Source organism: Portunus trituberculatus, chromosome 36, assembly GCF_017591435.1.
Source record: "Portunus trituberculatus isolate SZX2019 chromosome 36, ASM1759143v1, whole genome shotgun sequence".
Lineage (NCBI taxonomy): Eukaryota > Metazoa > Arthropoda > Malacostraca > Decapoda > Portunidae > Portunus > Portunus trituberculatus.
Window position 1 is genome coordinate 175,466 of NC_059290.1, and position 22,408 is coordinate 197,873.

The 22,408-nt window shown below is 41.5% G+C and overlaps 1 protein-coding gene across 2 annotated transcripts in view; it reads left to right on the forward strand.

Annotated features, from left to right (window-relative positions):
- Nucleotides 1-22,408, forward strand: part of LOC123513692 (uncharacterized threonine-rich GPI-anchored glycoprotein PJ4664.02-like) — a 91,855-nt gene that overhangs the window by 38,552 nt on the left and 30,895 nt on the right. For both annotated transcript variants that reach the window (XM_045271052.1, XM_045271051.1), the window contains 5 exons: nucleotides 2,328-2,401; nucleotides 7,717-7,873; nucleotides 9,676-13,967; nucleotides 16,354-16,507; nucleotides 19,654-19,738. In XM_045271052.1, the coding sequence (XP_045126987.1) occupies nucleotides 2,328-2,401; nucleotides 7,717-7,873; nucleotides 9,676-13,967; nucleotides 16,354-16,507; nucleotides 19,654-19,738 (4,762 nt within the window). The remainder of the gene's footprint in view (nucleotides 1-2,327; nucleotides 2,402-7,716; nucleotides 7,874-9,675; nucleotides 13,968-16,353; nucleotides 16,508-19,653; nucleotides 19,739-22,408) is intronic.

The window sequence follows — 22,408 nt, forward strand, 5'->3', positions numbered from 1 at the left end:
AAGGACACCGTCACTTTTGCCAAAGATCTCGGCCTGGCAGAGGTGGAAGAAGAGGACATTGAACAGTTGCTCCTGTCACACAGGCAAGAGTTAATCAATGAGGACCTGCTGGATTTAGAAGTGGAGAAGAAGAGAGAACAAGAGGAGGCAGCAGCAGACAAGAATGAAGGACTGGCCATTACAGCCAAGAAGCTCAATGAAGCACCTGGAAAAATAAGAGAAGGCCTTGCCATGCTAGAGGAAATGGACCCTAATGTGGAGCAGAGCAGCACAGCGACAAGAAGAGCCATGGACGCACTCTTCTGTTACACTGTGATGCAAAAAGAATTTTCCAAGAAAAAGTGCTAGACCACCATGCTGCAGTTTTTCAAGAAAACCAGTGGAAGATGTAGTACCAGAAGAGGATGTGGACGATCCCATGGAAGCGGTGAAAGCAGAGGAAGTGCAGGTGGATGATGACGTCCTTGACTCGGAAGTGGACAGCGACAGCGAGTGCTTGTGAGGCGTGAAGACATTGGCGTCCCGCATTTATTTTTTTACTAGTGTTTACTTTTATACTGTGGGGTTATTTTTGATCAGAGGATTTTTGATAAGTAGAAAAGCTTAGAGGAAGATGGTGACTGACTGTGATGTGAGTGGTGAAGGCAGTGACACAGTGAGTGTTGTGTTTACATATTCTTTGTTTTGTTGTTTTCTCTTATTATTTTTTTGCTTTCTCATTATTTTTTGCTTTTTCCTTTACTTTAAATACACTTCTAGTATTTAGAATGGTAAATAATAAAAATGTTAATTTAGCCAAATAGATAGAGTATTTTGTACAATTTTTTTGGACCACATATCGTATACCCCCAATTATCTATTGTTTCTTATGAGAATTACAAGTTTGTTTTATGCAAATTTTGATATATGCAATGCTGCTTGGAACGCATCTATCGCATAAATCGAGAGTTACCTGTATTTCTATATGAATATTTCGTATTTCCCCTGTACTGTCCTTTTATTCATTATGTTCCTCCATTCTATGTCACCAAAAAATTTCCTTAGTTTTTGAAAATCTGCTCTTGCATAATTTGATCTCCTTTGTAGTCCTCTATGCATCTTATCTCATCTTCCTCCCATATTTCCAGCTGTAATGTCACATGATCACTTCTTCCCATTGGACTAAGATATTGTATGTTGGGAGGAGGCTCTGGCTTCTTTGTGAATACTAGGTTAAGCAATGATGGTTCTTCTCCCCTGTACCTTGTTGACTGTAACACCTAGCTCCATTGTCCAGCATTATCCATTACTTCCATCTCTCTCCAGTTTATTTTTTTTACCATGAAAGTCTCCAACGAATAGTATTCTTCTATCTCTTATCATATTGTCTAAGCACTTAATCATCTCTCTTTGCTTATCCTTATGTTCTTCAGTTCCTCATGTATTTGTCTTAGGTGGCACATAATGTAACTATGATTTTCCTTTTTTCAATTCCTCTATTTTCATTGTTACTCCCATTACTTCCACCATGCCCTCACCATATGTGTGTGTGTGTGTATTTATCTAATTGTATTTACCTAGTTGTAGTTTTACACCACCTGGGCTTTATGCTCGTGTGGCCCCATCTCCATATCTACACTTATCCAATTTTTCTTTAAAACTATGCATACTCGTTGCTGACACCACTTCTTCACTCAAACTGTTCCACGTCTCAACACTTCTTTGTGGGAAGCTATATTTTTTAACATCTCACAGACATCTTCCCATTGTCAGCTTTTTACTTTGTGATCTTGTGCTTTGAATGTCATATTCTTCTCTCAGGATCAGTTTCTCATTATCCACTTGTTCCATTCCATTGATCAATTTATAAACTTGTATCAGATCCCACAGTGTGTGTGTGTGTGTGTGTGTGTGTGTGTGTTTCACTGTTTGATCTGCTGCAGTCTCTGACGAGACAGCCAGACGTTACCTTACGGAACGAGCTCAGAGCTCATTATTTCCGATCTTCGGATAGGCCTGAGACCAGGCACACACCACACACCGGGACAACAAGGTCACAACTCCTCGATTTACATCCCGTACCTACTCACTGCTAGGTGAACAGGGGCTACACGTGAAAGGAGACACACCCAAATATCTCCACCCGGCCGGAGAATTGAACCCCGGTCCTCTGGCTTGTGAAGCCAGCGCTTTAACCACTGAGCTACCGGGCGTGTGTGTGTGTGTGTGTGTGTGTGTGTGTGTGTGTGTGTGTGTGTGTGTGTGTGTGTGTGCATGCACTGAGTTATTCTCTATCATGATATTAGAATGACATGCCAATTTCTTTCATTGCTTTTCCAAAACCCCAGAGCTCAAACAAAGAAAGATCAACCCAGTCCAGTTGGATTTCGGGAAGTGAAGAACATCTCAGTAGGAAACTCAGGTGAGTGTTGGTGGTGCTGGTGGTAATTGATTTACTCACATAGTTAAATCTTTCCTTTTATCTTTGCTCGAATCCATAGTTATTTACACACACACACACACACACACTACAAAGTATGCAGAAATGATAGAAAAAATAAAGGAGGTGGTGGTATAATGGTTCTTACTAAGGAAGATCTGATAGTGAAGGAGGTGAACTATAGTAAGGGAAATGAGGAAGTGATAAGTATGCTTATAACAGATGGTAAGAGAGATTAATATTATAACAGTATACATACCACCCACAACCAGTGCTTGGGAATATGAACAGTATCAAATGGTGATGAGAAATACTCTAGACAGAATGAAGCAGGAACTCATCAGAAAGGATAGAGTGATGATAGTCGGGGACTTTAATTGTAAGGAAATAGTGTGGGAGGACTACAAAGTGGTGAACGGTGGTGAGTGGGCAGAGGAATTGTTAAACGTAGCAACAAATAACTTGATGACACAGTGGGTGAGATCACCAACAAGGTGGAGGGGACAAGATGTTGCAGCAAGGTTGGATTTGGTATTTACCAGGGGCATCTCCTTAAAAGAAGAAATTGAGCATGAATGTCCCTTGGTGAAAAGCGACCATGATGTCCTAAGCTTTGAGCTGGATACGGAAATAAGCACGGATAATATTGTGGAACACAGGGAGGAAAAATTAAATTATATTAGGGCAAATTATAACCATATGAGGGAGTTCTTTAATGGTATACCAGGAAGGGGATATGCAATTGAAATATGATAAATTTATGGATTTATATAACTCTGCTGTGAAGAGGTTTGTGCCATATCACAGAAAGAGGACTTTGAATAATAAACAGTGGTTTAATATAAATTGCGAAGAAGCAAAAAAGAACAAAGAAAAGGCATGAAAGAAACTTAAGAAAAACACTGATGTATTATCAAGAGAAGTTTACAAAACAGCAAGGAATAGATATGTTGAAGTAAGAAGAACAGCACAAAAGGAATATGAACAGAGTGGTGGAAAACTGTGATAGTGACCCTAAAATGTTTTACAAATTCATAAATGGAAAACTAAATAAAAGGGAGGCAATAGAAAAGGTAAAAAACGGGGAAGAAGTATATGAGGATGCTAGAGATATAGCTGAAATTTTGAATGACAACTTTTGCAAAGTGTTTACAAAGGAGGAGCATTTTATAGGAGAAGAGCCTACGGAAATAAAGGAAATGCAGGAAATCATGGTTACTAAATAAGATGTAAGGAAAATTATAAGCAATTTGGATATTAATAAATCAATGGGGCCTGGTGGCATATATGGGAGGTTGCTAAAGGAATGTAAGGATCAATTGTTGAACCCTGTATTTGATATTGTGGAAACCTCCATACGAACAGGAATAGTCCCGAAAGAGTGAAAAAGAGCTGACATTGTGCCTATATATAAGAATGGTAGTAGAATGGAACCGTTAAATTACAGACCAGTATCGTTTACCAGTATATTGTGCAAAGTATGTGAAGAAGTTATTAAAGCTAAGTGGAGTGAGTATCTAGAAAGTGAAAACATTGAGTGAAAGGCAGTTTGGTTTCAGAAAAGGAAGATCATGCGTATTCAAATTTGTTATGTTTTTATTCAAGAGTGACTGACATACTACAACATAGAGAGGGATGGGTGGATGCTATTTACCTGGACTTGAGAAAGGCCTTTGATAAAGTACCACACAATAGACTGATGTGGAAACTAAAGAAAATTGGAGGAGTAAGTGATAAACTAGCAAAATGGATGGAAAATTACTTAGTGGGAAGAGAAATGAGAACAGTGGTGAAGGAAGGAAGTCCGAGTGGAAGAAGGTAACCAGTGGAGTTCCACAAGGGTCAGTGCTTGGTCCCATCATGTTTTTGATTTATGTTAATGATATGCCAGTAGGAATTGACAGTTACATGAATATGTTTGCGGATGATACTAAAATTATGAGGAGAGTAAAGAATGTGGAAGATTGTAACAAGTTACAGGAAGATCTTGATAAAATATATGAGTGGAGTAAAGAGTGGCAGATGGAATTCAATATAAACAAGAGCCATGTTATGAAAATGGGAAGAAGTAGATACAGACCAAACAGGGATTACAGGCTGGGTGATGAGAAAATTGAAGACACCAATGAGGAGAAAGACCTAGGAGTAACCGTGCAAAACACTCTGTCACCGGAGAAACACATTAACAAGATATTTTGGAAAACATATAATATGCTTCAAAATATTGGCCTTGCATTCCACTACCTAAGCGAAGGAATGATGAAGAAGGTATTATGCACCTTAATAAGACCCCAGTTAGAATATGCAGCTTGCGTCTGGTCACCACATATGAAGAAAAATGTGAAGAAGGTGGAAAGGGTACAGAGGCTGGCAACAAGGACCAGGACTCAGGGAGTTAGACTATGAGGAAAGACTGAGGAAACGGGCTGACCACATTAGAAGAGAGAAGAACAAGAGGAGACATGATAACTATGTATAAATTGACACTATGACACAATCAAAACAAATGCCACCGAGTGAAAATCTGCAATTTATTGAAACACCTGCAGGACTCAAGAAATTGACTGAGGATAATATGGATAAAGACTTTTCTGGATTTAGAGACAAAAGAGTAAATGTGAGGAGGTTGATCAACGTAAAAAGAGAGTTAATGTACTCTAAGGAAGTGATGTAGAGTTTGATGAACAAGCAGGACAGACTGACAACAGAAAACACAGAGCTAAGATCGAGATTAGTTGAATGTGAGAAGAGTAGTGTAATCAATCAAGGATTAAAGGAAGAGATACAGGAGATAAAGAAACAAAATTGTGTACTAAAAGTTACATGTCAAAACTATGAAAACACCTTAAGGAGCTTACAGGAAAAAGTACAGGATGGGATTGAGGACAGGGTGGAAGATGGATTGGGTGAAAACAAGCTGAAGGAATTACAAAATGCATGGAAACAAGAACAAGTAGCAGAAAAAATGAAATTTTCAGAGGTAGTAAAGAGGCAAATTCAGGAAAAATCAAGACACTGTAATACAAGTAATTAAGGAGAAAGAAGATCTAGTATGTGATACAGTGGTTAAGAGGAAATGTTTTGTGTTTTTGGGATGAAGGAAAAAAATCCAAATAAGTTCATGAGAGAACGTGAAGAGAGAGAATTGGTCAAAACTATTATCAAACAGATCCAGGACAGCACACAAGAGCTGGACCAGGAGGTGGAGGAAGTGATTAGGTTGGAAAAATTTAGTGAAGGGGTTAGGAGACCAATGAAAGTGAGAAAATTAGATAAGGAAAGGGAAGCTGGCCAATGATACTGAACATAAAGATATTTGGATAAAAAGAGATATGAACTTAGAGGGGAGGGAAAAAGAGAAAGTGCTAAGAAATGAAGCTAAAGAAAAAGAAAAGAAAAGAGCAGATATCGAGGAAAAGGTTTTCTTGCGGAGGGTTCTGGATATTAGACTAATGAAGTGGTATCTATGGAAGAAGGTAGAGGTCATGGAGGAGGCAAGAAATTAAGAGTGATGTATACTAATATAGATGGGTTGTTATCCCGTGTGTTAGAGGTTAAGATTTTTTTGAAAGAGAAAAACCCAGATGTAATGTGCATTGTTGAAACAAAACTAAGAGCGGAGATCCATGTTAATTTTAAGGAAGAGGGACATAATAGCTGGAGAAGAGACAGGAAGGGTAAAGGGGGAGGAGGAGTGATAATAATGGTTTGTAATAATATATGTATGGAGGATGTGCTATATGGTGAGGGCAAGGTGGAAGTAATGGGAATAACAATCAAAACAAAGGAATTGGGAAAAGGGAAAATCATAGTTACATATGTGCCACCTAAGACAAATACATGGGGAACTGAGGAACAAAGACATGTAAAGAGAGGTGATTAAGTGCTTAGATAATATGTTAAGAGATGGAAGAATACTTTTAGTTGGAGACTTTAACTGTAAAAAAAATTAAACTGTAGAGAGATGGAAGTAATGGATATGTGGTTATTTTATCTTGCAAGGAAGATACAGTCTCACCAGCCTTCTTAATAGAGTCTGCTGACTTGAAAATAGTAGACACAGTAGATGGAGTCAAGATGGTGGTGAGCAATGCTATTAGTTTTCTTGCCTCTCTCATGTCTGTGAATAATATCCAGCTTCACTTTGAGAGTAAGAGACTTCCTGGTCTTAGCAACGCTAGGCAACATTGCAGGGCATTTTGGTGGTAAGTTGAGCGAGGGAAGATGAGGTGCTCCTGACGCTGTTATTGTTTTGAACAGGGGGAGTGAGTGGTGCACGTGTTGTCCACAGGAGGCGATGGTGTATTCAAAAGCCTGTTGGTTTGCGTGATAAGATGGTGCTTTCAAACTTGGAAAAAATTACCTGGATTAAACTTCGTTAAAGCAAGTTTGGTGTTCGTTAAATGAGCAGATGGTAGTAAAATGAAACCTTCGTTGTGTGAACCTTCGTTAAGTGGGGGTTGCCTGTATTAAGTTGGAGAGAAAGAGAGAGAATAGAGGCCGCATCGCCATAGCCATTATTCTCCCCTCCGTAATAAGTATCAGTGAAGGAGGTAGGTGGAGATGGGAGAAATTTGTTTTGCCTCTTCAGTTACAATCACATGCATATTTTATCTATGTATGAACATATATAAAATAAAAGCAAAAGTTTATTTAGTGTTCTTAACTTGGAGACAGGCGTTTTCAGCTAATGATTGGGAATGGCAGAGGAGGAGGGAGTGTGGGAAGAAGGGATGCAGGTACCATTCACACCTAAACATTAAATGTAAATTAAAACAGCAGTTTCTTTACACACACACACACACACACACACACACACACACACACACACACACACACACAAAAAAAAAAAAAAAAAAAAAAAAAGACAAAAAAAGAGTAGTGTTAAATGATGAAAGAACAATCACAGTTTATGAGATTCACTGGAAACATTTAGTTACTAGCTCAGCTGAGACTGGACCAATGTGCCGAGTTGCCCTCTAGCAGCAACATCCCCAAGTGTGACTTGTATCTCAAAATTTTGCTCATATCTCATAATAAAAAGTTAACTAAATCATAGCTCATATCTTGAAAAACTCATATCTCTGGCAGCTCGTATCTCAAGGTACCAATGTATTGCAATTATTAGATACATTGTTTGTTTATGAATTGTGATTGGCCTGTAGACAAATAAATACTTGAGAATATGGCATGGTGGTGCCACAACACTAAGTGAAGAGAACTTAATATTTAATCCATCTGTTGAAATATTGTGTTGTGTTTCTTCCTTATCATTTATTGTTATCTCATGTCATCAGATTCAGAATATGAAAGTGCAGAGGAGGATGAACTAGACCAGACATTGGCACCTCTGGGGAGGAGCAACCCTATCTCACCTACTTGCATGACCTCTCCCACAGCCTGGGCCAGCCCCTCTTTGCCTCATCCAGCCTCAGCCATTTCCACTCCCAACAGGTAGGTTTTGTTTCACAGGAAGCAAAAATGTGTATGAGCACGAGTGTGTGAGTGTGTGTAATTGTGTGCAAGTGTGCATTAGAGCGAGAGAGAGGATATAAGATGTTCAGACACACAGACAACTTGCTACAAAGAATTGTGGAGGCAAGGCTGTTCAGCACCACCAGGAAAATTAAGACTAAGAACCGTGAATTGCTGAAAGACATATTTATCCATACAATTCTAGAATTACTGAAGAACTGTCTTGGACTCCAGTATGTTGTGTAGCACAAAGACCAATGCTGACTGCCCACATCAAAGTTAAAAGATTATAATTTATAAGGAAATATAAAGACCTGACTACAAAGGACTAGAAACGTGATATCTTCCAATGAAAGCTTTTTTCATGTCATGAGGTGAGTTGAGCAGACAGTGTGGCAATCAAGACTCCAACAGGCATGATTCAAAGTTTACAGTCAAAACTAAAACTAAAACCTCTGGCCTACATACTGGTATGGGAGTGTTTCAGCAGTAATGGTGATCAGGGAGGACTGCATTTTCCCTATAGAAGTAAAACCATGAAAGAATGACAATTACATTGAAATGTTAACCCCTTCTTTGTCAATGGCATACCAGAGTACTTCACATAAAATTTTGGCTTCCGAGTTGATGAAATACCTGTGTATGTCATCACGTATTAACAATACACAGGACTTCATTTTTTTGGTTTGTATGATTTTTATGAAGTGACAAATTCCTATCTTTTGACACTTAAGTAGGCACCTTTTGTTTCAGTGAGTCAGGGGACGTTATCATAGTACTTGCATACAGTATGTCATCACTTATTGACAATACACAAGATGCAATTCTTCCTGGTTTGTATGACTTATGACTCAGTGATAATTGACTAATTGCCACCTTATATTTTGTTAGGTTGGAAACATAATGATGTTTACATTACTGGTTTTATTGGGCCTTTACATTGATGTGTATGGGTAGTGTAACCATCTATAGCAAATAAAAAAAATAAACAGCAGGTGTGATACTACTTCACTTCTGCTCCAGCTGTCATAGAAGTCACTTGTTTTTCCTACCCTGTCCTGCATTTCTACCACTTGAAAGAATGGCTCTGAGTTCAACATATTTCAAGAACATTAGGGATGTAAGCCTTGGGTGGTGAACTGGTGTTTTTTTTTTTTTTTTTATGGCCTATAGGGTCTGTAGGTGTACTTGAAGAGTATGGGAAGCACTGTTCAGCTTCCACCCATATTAGGACCCATATCACCACCCAAGTGCATCTTTGGTGTAACCACCTAGAACCTGGGTATCATGGTTATGTAGGTAACTTTGAACCACTTGACAAATAGCAAAGTTTCAAAGCGGTACATGGTGGGATTTGAACCTACGCATTGACGTCTGCTCAATCCCACGCTCACCACCTTATCCACTATACCACCACCTCCCTTATGATGTGAAATGCAGGGCAGTGTGCGATTGATATTTTTATTTATTTATTTATTTGTTTATTATTTATTATTTATTTATTTTTTTTTTTTTTATCTGGCAGGAACTATGCATTAAAAAACTATTGGCATGGTAAATGGATGGGTTAGTAAGAACATGAATGAGTGAAGGATGGATGAGTGGATAGATGAATGTTTATCAAATGTTTTCAGACTCAAAGGTTAGCAAACATTTTAAAGGTCTTCACAGAAAATCTCAAATTCTTGATTATAGTGCAGAGAGCATATTGTTACACACAAAACAAAATTAAGTTGTAATTTGAGTTACTGCAAATATATCAAATTATATTGTATTTTCAGGTGTGACAGCTTTGAGAATTCCCTTTTGAACAGTTTTGAGAACATGAGGATTGAGGAGAAAGATGAAGAAAAATTCCATGATGCCTCAGATGATTTTACCAATCAGCAAGATGATGCTGAGTCTTCCACTCCAGAACCCTCCAGCAAGCAGAGTGCACAGCCTGCCACTCCAGGCATGCCCAGCAAGCAGAGTGCACAGCCTGCCACTGGAAGTTCCCTCCTCAAGCAGAGTGCACAGCCTGCCACTCCAGGCTCCCCCAGCAAGCAGAGTGGACAGCCTGCCACTCCAAGCTCACCCATCAAGCAGAGTGCACAGCCTGCCACTCCAGGCTCCCCCAGCAAGCAGAGTGCACATCCTATCACCAAGGAGAGTGCACCCCCTGTCACCAAGGAGAGTGCACCTCCTGTCACCAAGGAGTGTGCACCTCCTGTCACCAAGGAGAGTGCATCCCCTGTCACTATGGAGAGTGCACCTCCTGTCACCAAGGAGAGTGCACCTCCTGTCACCAAGGAGAGTGCACCTCCTGTCACCAAGGAAAGTGCACCTCCTGTCACCAAGGAGAGTGCACCTCCTGTCACCAAGGAGAGTGCACCACCTGTCACCAAGGAGAGTGCACCACCTGTCACCAAGGAGAGTGCACCACCTGTCACCAAGGAGAGTGCACCTCCTGTCACCAAGGAGAGTGGACCACTTGTCACCAAGGAGAGTGCACCCCCTGTCACCAAGGAAAGTGCACCCCCTGTCACCAAGGAGAGTGCATCCCCTGTCACCAAGGAGAGTGCACCCCCTGTCACCAAGGAGAGTGCACCCCCTGTCACCAAGGAGAGTGCACCCCGTGTCACCAAGGAGAGTGCAGCCCCTGTCACCAAGGAGAGTGCACCCCCTGTCACCAAGGAGAGTGCACCACCTGTCACCAAGGAGAGTTCTCCATCTGTTACCAAGGAGATTGAACCACCTGTCACCAAGGAGATTGAACCACCTGTCACCAAGGAGATTGAACCACCTGTCACCAAGGAGAATGCTCCATCTGTTACCACAGAGATTGAACCACCTGTCACCAAGGAGATTGAACTACCTGTCATCAAGAAGAGTGCATCCCCTATCACCAAGGAGCTTGCTCCATCTGTCACCAAAGAGAGTGCACCACCTGTCACCAAGGAGAGTGCACCCCCCGTCACCAAGGAGAGTGCACCTCCTGTCACCAAGGAGAGTGCACCCCCTGTCACCAAAGAGAGTGCTCCATCTGTCACCAAGGAGAGTGCACCCCCTGTCACCAAGGAGAGTGCACCTCCTGTCACCAAGGAGAGTGCACCTCCTGTCACCAAGGAGAGTGCACCTCCTGTCACCAAGGAGAGTGCACCTCCTGTCACCAAAGAGAGTGCACTACCTGTCACCAAGGAGAGTGCACCTCCTGTCACCAAGGAGAGTGGACCACCTGTCACCAAGGAGAGTGCACCTCCTGTCACCAAGGAGAGTGCACCCCCTGTCACCAAGGAGAGTGCACCACCTGTCACCAAGGAGAGTGCACCTCCTGTCACCAAAGAGAGTGCACTACCTGTCACCAAGGAGAGTGCATCTCCTGTCACCAAGGAGAGTGCACCTCCTGTCACCAAGGAGAGTGCACCCCCTGTCACCAAGGAGAGTGCACCTCCTGTCACCAAGGAGAGTACACCTCCTGTCACCAAGGAGAGTGCACCTCCTTTCACCAAGGAGAGTGCACCTCCTGTCACCAAGGAGAGTGCACCTCCTGTCACCAAAGAGAGTGCACCACCTGTCACCAAGGAGACTGCACCACCTGTCACCAAAGAGAGTGCTCTGTCTGTCACCAAAGAGAGTGCACCCTCAGTCACCAAGGAGAGTGCATCCCCTGTCACCAAGGAGTGTGCACCCCCTATCACCAAGGAGAGTGCACCCCCTGTCACCAAGAAGAGTGCACCACATGTCACCAAGGAGAGTGCACCACATGTCACCAAGGAGAGTGCACCTCCTGTCACCAAGAAGAGTGCACCCCCTGTCACCAAGGAGAGTGCACCTCCTGTCACCAAGGAGAGTGCACCCCCTGTCACCAAGGAGAGTGCACCACATGTCACCAAGGAGAGTGCATCACCTGTCACCAAGGAGAGTGCATCACCTGTCACCAAGGAGAGTGCATCCCCTGTCACCAAGGAGAGTGCATCACCTGTAACCAAGGAGAGTGCACCTCCTGTCACCAAAGAGAGTGCTCCGTCTGTTACCAAGGAGAATGCACCCCCTGTCACCAAGGAGCTTGCTCCATCTGTCACCAAGGAGAGTGCTCTATCTGTCACCAAGGAGAGTGCACCACCTATCACCAAGGAGAGTGCAACTCCTGTTACCAAGGAGAGTGCACTATCTGTCACCAAGGAGAGTGATCTGTCTGTCACCAAGGAGAGTGCACCACCTGTCACCAAGGAGAGTGTTCTGTCTGTCACCAAGGAGAGTGCAACTCCTGTTACCAAGGAGAGTGCACTATCTGTCACCAAGGAGAGTGATCTGTCTGTCACCAAGGAGAGTGTTCTGTCTGTCACCAAGGAGAGTGCAACTCCTGTTACCAAGGAGAGTGCACTATCTGTCACCAAGGAGAGTGATCTGTCTGTCACCAAGGAGAGTGCACTACCTGTCACCAAGGAGAGTGCACCACCTGTCACCAAGGAGAGTGCACCCCCTGCCACCAAGGAGAGTACACCACCTGTCACCAAGGAGAGTGCACCTCCTGCCACCAAGGAGAGTGCACCACCTGTCACCAAGGAGAGTGTACCACCTGTCACCAAGGAAAGTGCTCAGTCTTTCACCAAAGAGAGTGAACCACCTGTCATCAAGGAGAGTGCACTGTCTGTAACCAAAGAGATTGCACCATCTGTCACCAAGGAGAGTGCTCCGTCTGTCACTAAGAAGAGTGCACCATCTCTAACCAAAGAGAGTGCACCACCTGTCACCAAGGAGAGTGCACCACCTGCCAGCAAGGAGATTGGTGAGGAGTATATGTCTGGCAGACAGACTCCTAATACAGAAGAGATCTGTCCAGTGTCACTCCCCAAGAAGGCTTACACTGACTTTGCTGATATGCTGGATGATCCTTCCTTTAATCCCTTCACCACTAAAACTAGTGTTATGAATTCTCCAGATAAACTAGATTGCATTGGAAGGGAGCCTGACAGTGGAAAGGAAATAAATGAGATTACAGCCAAAGGTAATGTTATGAACTCACTTAAAATCTCTGAGTGCCAACACAAGTTCCCTGTAGCTGAGAAGACAGTAGAGGTGAATGCCTCCCCAATTTGTGCAGATATTGGAGGGATGGCAGAACAACACATGTCCTCAACAAAGAGTAATGAAGATGAAGAAGATTCTTTTCCACAGTGTGATATAGATCAAGTTAGTCAAAAAGTCAAGGATTGTTTAATTCCACACAGAGATGCAATTCTTGCCTCACAAGAGAGGAACTTTGATGTGAAGGACTCCTGCAGTAATACAGAAAAAGAAGAGAACCATGAGACATTTGACAAACAACAACCTGCAGCTAAGGATCCACTGGTGGGATCTTCAGAGGATGAGGTTCTAATTCCTGGCAAAGGATACAACTTAGACTTCCTGGATAGTGATTCCTTTGACCCATTTACCACAAAATCCTGTGTTATGAATTCCCCATTGAGGCAAGAGAATAATAACAGTGTCTCGGGTAGTGAAAATAAAGATCCAGGCCTCTCCCAAAGGGTGAGAAATAAAAATAAAGCAACGCAGCTAATAAAAGATGGTGCAGCTGATGAAGAAATAATCTCTCAGTTGACACCAAAAAAAGATGAAGAGGAAAGTGAAGTTGAGAACAAGGTGGAAGATTCTTTGGAAGAAACTGTTCTGGCCTGCCCATCTGAGTATCCTGACCAAGTCGGACAAGCACATACAAACACAACACCTTGTAAACAGGTGGATATCCCGAGTCTCATGGATATAAACTTTGACCCATTTAAGACCAAGGCTAGCATTGCCAACTCACCAGATGTTAAAGCTCACTGCATGGATCAGGAAGATGATCAGAGCAAAGAAAAGATGGAGGCTGTGCCTCAGATACAAAATACTCACAAATCTGAGCTGCATTCTGACCTTATACAAAGTAGTGCACAGAAGGAAGGCAGTGGTGATGGGTGTTCCCCTGCACCAGCATCTGTAGCTAAATCTGAAGGCAACACCTCCCTGGATGTTCCCTGCTTCACTCCAAAAATGGCAGGAGAGAAGAGTCTCAACACGGAGGAAGAGTTTACCAGTGCATCTGATTGTGAGTGTTTTCTAGTTCTTTGCATGCCTTACCTTTCAAATAGATACATTGGTAGGATAAAGATGATGGTAGTAAAGGAAATAGATTGATGATAGGGATCAAAATGCAAGAGTGGAACAAATGAAAATGTGTAATTACCTGCCTGAGTGAATTTCCATACAGTTAAGATCATAGCAGATCAAAATTAGATTGAAAGTTTCTTTTGATTGGTGATGTGCAATATTTGTGTTGAGATTAAACAGATTGCAAGAGTGACACTAGGAGTGAGAGAAAGGATGAAGTCATATGCAGTGATGCCAAGGGAAGAGGGGAGACATGCAGTTAGCAAGAATAGAAGAGCAGTTAGGATGAAAACTGTAGAAGATAGCAAGAGATGCAATATTGCAGCCATGAGAAAGAGACTAAAGACAAGTAGAGGAGAGGAGTTGATAACATGAAAAGCCTTTTTGATTCCAACCTATCCAAGAGAGAAATATGAGTGGAACTCAACCTATACATGTGAAGAATACTCTGTACATGGGCAGATATAGCCCCTGTACTGAGTTAATTGTTCTGAGGGTGAGAAACAACCAGCAGAGATGGCTTAAAATGCCTAACTTCATATAAGCTGTTTATCTAGAGAAGAGATGTGGTTTCCTGTTTAGATTATAAGTAAAGGACAAACTGGAGATATTCAGTGTAGAAGAAGGGAACAATTGTGTCATTAAAGAAGACAGGATAGTTATCTGGAAGGTTGTGTCAAGGTAATTGCTGGAGGAATTGAGTTTTGAGGCATTCAACAATACCTAATATTCTCTGGCTCAATCAGAGATATTAGAGTGACCAAAAGTCAGATGTTTTGTGGCATCCTTGTGTGATCTGAGAGAGTGGATGACATGACAGAACCCTGAGGAACACCTTATAGATTTTAGAACAGTGACTGTTTATCAACAGAAGTCATATATACTATACTAGACAAAAATATGCGACCCTGTGGATACGTGGTTGCATATTTATGGTGAAGAAAGAATGATGTTTATAAGGGTGAAGTAAAATTTGACAAATTTGCAACCATTCTATGACATCATGGAATCTTTCATGATCAATGCCAAACACAAAGTCAACTCTCAGTCAGTCTCGAGCAGTAGTTAGTGGAGTGACGTTCTCTGCACTGTCCTGTTCCATGACAGGCCTCTGGATTTACATGAATTGGGTGGTTAGTTATGCTTTGTTTACCACACTATATCAAAATCTATGGATTTAATGAGTGAGACAATTGCTTAGATGATTGATCTAAAGAAAGGGAGCCATACAATTACCAAAATTTGCAATTTGACTGGTGTGGGGTGAACAAGTGTAAAGAAGTACATAAGCAAATTTCATGAAGGAGGAAGTGATCAAATAACATAGAAGAAACCTCACTTTGGCAGACCATGTAAAATCTCAAATCGAGCTACAAACATACTGAAATGAACAGTAGAGTTAGCAACTACTAACTAGTAGAGCATCCACCTTACAGAGCTCAGTCATGGAATGCAGACATGATTCTTAAAGTGTTAATGTGGCACCTGTTCCTGTATTTTGATTGGGCATCCTTACAGGATTTAACAGGTAAAATTTTTTTACTGGTGTCTAGATACAGCTAAAAGGATGGATGAACTTCATACATTATCTTGGGTCACAACTACACAAGAAGAGGATCTTGTTTGTCTTACCTACCTGAGTTTGTGGCAAAGATAGAAATGGACCAGCACTCCATTCTTAGAGAGTTATTTATTTGCAGTCTTTACTCAGTGATGATAAGGGAGGATGCTTTGCTCAATGCTGGCTATATGGCAGTACATTATCACAACATGTTCCACTTCCAGGACTAGTGACCTTTTAGTCTTGGTGTGAGATCCCAAAAGACCCGTATCCTTTTTCCTACAGTATACAATTAAGACAGATCACAAGTCTTTTCCTGAGAATTTAGGGCTCTTGACATCTGTGGTACTGCCATGTCTATTTTTCTATGTAAGAACAGTTTCATTGCTTCCATCTTAGAAGAAACCTTCTGGAAGACCCATTCTAAGGTGGGAAGGAAATGTCTTGGCCTGGGTCCAGTTGTTGCCACTTGGGATTTGGTGGGCTAACCTCCCTCTCAGCATAATCATCCCTCAAGGCCTTATATATCAGGATTTCTGCCATTAACGTAACAGGCTTTTCATGGGTTTTTCATTTCTCAACACACACACCTGGAGTGGTAGAAGAATAAAATGAACCCAGTGATTAGGTCAGTAGGGGAAGGGGATGCAATTAAGAATGTTACCTTCATTATATAAGTCAGTGTCAAATAGAATCTAAGAGGAAAAGGATTACTGGATGCTTTTCTCCATGGCAGTAACTACATACACTTTCTCCCTCACAGTCTTCAACAACCCTGAGGAGTTGGATGCTTTGGAAACTCATGGAGTTGAGGGAAACAAACACAACTTAGTTCGCAACTCCCTGTATGTCAAGTTTGACCCTCTGGTGTCTGGCCGACAGTCTCTTGCTCCCTTTTTGGCCCAGCAGCTTCTCCAGTGAGTTGATGGGATGTACACATTAATTGCATGTATGGAACAGACAAAACACAAGTCATTGGTAGGTTTAAAATTTCTTTCCTTTAATAATAATAATTTAAACTGGAAACTTCATATCTCATCTCTTGCTGAAAACAGCTTCTATGAAGTAAGGCGATCTGAGGCATCTCTGCCAGTTTTTCTCACCTTCCCAACTGCTAACTCTATATGATGTCCTTGTATACCCATGTATGGAGTACTCTTTGCATGGACGGGAGGGTTCCACTCACATTGCTTCATTAGATAGGGTGGTAGGGTGGAATCAAAAGCTTTTTGTCTTATCAACTCCCCTCCTCTAATTTACTGTCTTCAGCCTTTCTCACTGCCGGGATGTTGCATTTCTTGCTATCTTCTGCTATTTTCATGCCAAATACTCTTCTGATCTTGATAACTGCATCCCTCCTCTCCTCATGCATCCTCGCTGCACAAGGCTTTCTGGCTTTCTTCCTCTTCTAACCCCTATTCTGTCCAACGCTCTAATGCAAGAGTTAACCAGTACTCTGAATCATTCATATCTTTCTCTGGTAAACTCTGGAACTCCCTACCTGCTTCTGCATTTCCATTTCTTATTACTTGACTTCATTTAAGAGGGAGGTTTCAAGACATTTATCCCTTTCTCTCAGCTAACTGTCTCAGACTTTTTTTTTGAAGAGGTGAAGCTGGCCAAGGACAACAAAAAATATAACAATTACCAGTTCCCTAAAAGGTTAGTAGAGTAAGCCAAAAGTCTGGAGGAAATGCCTTGAAACCTGCAATAGGACTGGCAACTTATTTTGATGATGTTCCCCTTGGCTAGTTATCCCTACTTACATAATAAAAAAAAAAGGACCATCTCATACTGCATTTTGTTTTCATGATAAGAACAATGCATTATAGCAGTGAATGGGACTATAATGATTGTCTTGATTTGATAGTCTTTGAAATTTATTCAAAACTTAAATTTAACTTTTTCATGTTTTATAACCAATTTTTATTTAATTTTGAAAATTTAAAATGATAATTTATTGATGCATGTTATAAGCTCTTACTAACTGTACTTGATTTGTCTTCTTTCATATACAGTGTCCGCCATTGCATTAAGGCGGGTTCACACGTGCCAATTTGTGACTGAAATTTATGTCAGTAGAGTTTCAAACTCAAAATCAGTACCTAGCAACTGGAGAAACCAGTTGCAAAACAAAACCAACGTGTTAGTCTTGTTAGTCAATTTTTACTTTATTTACATCATGACGTCACAGAGTAAGCTTTGAAAATGTGGTCTCCAGGTGTAGAGAAGATGTTAGAGTTGGTGAGGGAAAAGAACACATCTGGTAACTCAGAAATTAATTATACTGTTGAAAAAGCTTGCGCAAATCATCGTTCGACGAAACAGCTGCCACTCTACAAGAACTGTTTCCCTCAATGCAGGGTGTTGTTTGAGATAAGGATAGAAGACTTGTCAGGATTTAATTTGATTGCAATTGTGCAATCAAATTAAATCTTATGATTAAAAATGTTCTTATGAGAAATGTAGGCTAATTTAGAGTGTGGTAGACACTCCTTTCTTTCCTCCTTAGCCAGGGATGTATCTGCAAGCATTTTCTTTTCTGTTGACTCTTCCAGTATGCCAAAGGAAGAGGAACCACAGCTTTAGCATCAGCACTGAAGGAAGACATCATGGCGGTTAGCTGTTTCTTTACATTCACTTCCTACCAAGGAGCCAACTAGTCAATACTTTCCAGTTGCTATGTTTGACACTTTCAGAAACTCTACGGGCATAAAATTTGTCACAAATTGGCATGTGTGAACCTATCTTTAGTCAGGAGCAGGTTGCTGACTAATGCAGTGGGGCAAAGCAGTTCAACCCCTGTAACACTGACCAGCCTTAGCTGAGTTGTGTAACATATGTCTGACCTGTGAGAGGGGGGAGTGATGGGAGGGGTCACCAGTTACTCTCCATCCAAATAACTAAAGGCAGGCTTACATGTGTCAATTTGTGGCTGGAAGTACTAGCTGCTAGATGTATAGACAAAGCCCTGTTAGCCAAATGACATTCACACATACAGGCTGGGAAGTATTGGCTGGTTGGTTTACATTTCTTTCAAGAAAAGTTTTCATCTTAACAAAAGTCTATGCACAAATACAATCAAATTTAATCTTCACAAGTATTCACATTTTCATTTCCAACAACATCCTACAGAGAGGGAAACAGTAGTCAGAGAGTGGCAGCGATCTCATCGAATATACTTCTATGTTGGCTTTTTTGCTGTACAACAAAATTTTTTTGGGGGCCCCAGACATGCTATTTCTTGCTCACTACCTCCAACATCTTCTCTGCCTCTGGACACCACATGTTCAAACCTTCTGTGATGTCACAGTGTAAACAAAGCCGCTAACGGCGGAAAAGACCAACGTGTCTGTCTTGTTTTGCAGCTAGTTTTCCACCCACTAGGCACCAAAATTAGCTGGTAACTCTAGTGGCTAGCATTTCCAGCTGCAAAATGAAGCTAAAGCTCCCACTTTAACTAGTGGGAGCTATAGCGGTTTTTCTCGACTCGTCATTACCTTTCTCACTCTGCCCCTAGTTGCCTTCATATTTATTGGCCTAGTGGCAACATAGGCAAAACAAGAAACTTCAGCAGTAATAATTTTACCCATAGTAAGCTTGTACAAAGCAGAGACATCTCTTTCCATTGTTACCTCTAGGCCATTAAATATGAAGGCAAGTGGATGCAGAAGGAGAGGGGCAAAGGTGAGCAAAAAATCTTGCAAAAACTCCCACTAGTAGGTTCTCCTCCCCCACACTCTCCTTTGTCTCTTCTCACTTACTAGATGCATATTTTGCTCCTCAGCTCGGGGTAACCAGTATTTGTGGTTGAACTGATTTGCCCCCTTGCATGAGTTGGCAGCCTGCTCCCAACTAAGAGAATGGCAAACACTGTACATTGGATATGGTATCTTTGTGCATGCTTCAACAGTTAATAGGGACTAATACGATTATGTAAGACATAAAACACATGAAACTACAAAATTATGTACATTTTATTTGTGTATTAATTGCATCATCCAAATTTTTTGTTGATTAAAGAATTAAGTTATACAAATGCCAATCATTGTGTATCTTCCAGGAGAGGCCAGGAAGAGGAGCAGGATGAAGGGGAGGATATGAGGCGGGGCAGTGGACTCATATATTTTAGTCCATCCCCAAAGAAGGTGAGTGGAATAAACAGCTAGGATAGATTTAAAAAGATATATTCAGCCTCTCCTCACTTAATGACCAGGTTTTGTTGCAACAACCAGGCCAATAAACAAATTAATCGATGAGTGAGAAGCTCCCATAGGTTATCTATCAGTATCTAGTTAAGCCATTGTGTTTCCAAACTCAATGGGTGAAGGAAAGCCTTAGGCTGCAGTAGTCTCAATCTAGTGCCTCAAAGGTGCAGTACACAGGGAAGGTTGAGTTTTTTTTTTTTTTAAATCTGTTATGTATGTTATCAGAGCTTATTCCTTTTATATTATACAGTATGATAAATACATAGGTAGGTGAAGGCTATTGTTAAAGAATCAAGAAACGTGCAATAGCATGCACAATGCCCACTCTCCTAGCTGATGGTGTATAAACACAACATGAGAGCATATATATAAATATACATATATGGGTTGGTGGTGTAGGGAAACTCGGGAGTTGCAGGAGTACTTTATTTCTCTAACATTTCGTCTACAAGGCTTCTTCAGAGAGAATGATTTACAGGCAGCTGACTGAGGACCTATATACCCCCACACAATTCACTTCCTCTTCCACCGTAAACTGTATGTGTATGTTTACCTCGTTAAGCTCCCGTAGTTTGTTGATGACGTTGGTATCAGTTGGCATTATTGCTAATATGTCGTCCACGTAACGAAACCATAATGAGTCATCCCCCATTATATGCACCAAACACTCGTTTTCCAGTAGCTCCATGTAGAGGGAAGCCATAACTGCAATAATGCCAACTGATACCAACATCATCGACAAACTATGGGAGCTTAACGAGGTAAACATACACGTACAGTTTACGGTGGAAGAGGAAGTGAATTGTGTGCTCCCGTTCTTAGATACTGTGATTCACCGAGTGAATGGAAATGCAAGATTCTCAGTACGTATACAGAAATCCCACTAACAGGGACGATTTTATCCATTTCTATTCACGCCACGACACAAAAATTAAATCAGGCGTTGTGCTTGGCTTCTTGCATGCCCTAAGAGTGTGCAGTGAAGCATTTCTACACGATGAGTGCATGTATATCGTACAAGTGTTCAGCCGGCTCAAGTATCCGCCGGGTATGCTTCTTAAACTAAAAAGAAAAGCGGAGGAGATTTGGAGAAGGAAGGAGGACACAGCGAGAAGGGAGGATGATTTCCTAGTTGTGCCGTACTCGAAGAGGACGGCACCAATATCCCGTGTCCTCGCGACAGTCGGCTTAGGGTTGATTCACACTATCGGTCCAGTCTGGCTTCGCTCTCCCTCTGATCTCACTCCAGTCAAAGTCCTGGTGCATTCACATGTCCGGTCCGCTCTCGCTCCGCTATCGGTCCCATCCCTTCCTCTCCTTCAACACTAATGGAAGTCATACCACCAGTGACGGAGGATGTGTGACTTTTCTCCATCCAATTTGGCAGTGATCGCCACTGCACTTAACGAAGAAGAAAGAAAACAAAAAAGTAGATTGTGGGTTCATCCTATGCTGAAAGATAGAAAGAGTGAAGGAGAGTTCTATATCATATTGATGCTGAGACAAAATTTTTCAACTACTTGTGAACATTGGAACATTTGAAAAAAAAAAATACTCTGAAAAATTGAGGATGAAAACCACAAGATGTAATTAACTTTTGCATATTTTTTTTTCCAGTGTACTCATATATATATATATATATATATATATATATATATATATATATATATATATATATATATATATATATATATGCCAACTTTAAAAATTATCCCTATATCAATGATAAATAAGATTTTATTATCTAATTATTTATCTACCTTTTGCATGATCCCATTGTAGTGTTTTCTTCTGATTTTCCATGTTTTATAGGATGAAAGGCAGAAACATTTTCCCATACAAAGGCTGAATCACGACTGGAGCGGACCGTTGCTAGTTCACACTGGCTGCAACAGTCCGGTCTCGCTCCGCTCTCGCTCCAATCAAAATATCTTTTGAATGTATCACGACTGGAGCGAGAGCGGACCGAGAGCAAACTGTTACCGCCAGTGTGAATGCTTACATTGAAATGCATTAAACATTACTGGACCAGACCGAGACTGGAGCGAGAGCGGAGCGCGATCGAACCTATGGTGTGAATCAACCCTTAAGGGTGATCCACTGTGCGGGGAGGAGGACAAAGGACATCGTCGGAAGCAGTCAGCATGGAAAGAAGGTAAACAACAGCATCGTATACAAGATACCCTGTGGTGGATGTTCAGCTGTGTATATCGGGGAAACATCTAGAGGAATAAACAAAAGGATATACGAGCACTAAAACGACATGCGCCACCACAGGACCTCGAATTCCCTGGTAGTGCATGCCAGGGAAAAGGGACATCTGCCAGCCTGGGGCGGAGTAAAGATCCTTCACACAGGACTGGAAAAGACGTTAAGAAAAACTGTCAAAGCAGCACCCATCACCACAGAAGAGGCAATGAACCATAGAGAAGGATTCGTGTGCCTCTCCCGTACAGCCGCGAAACTCATCATCAGTACGGCTGGGAGGCCTCCTGACATGGGCCAATCATAACAATTATAACAAGTATAACCAATTAAAACAAGTTTAACCCCTGACTTGAAGTTCCATTGAAAGTAAACAAAGCGAGAGTGCATCATAGTACAGTGAAA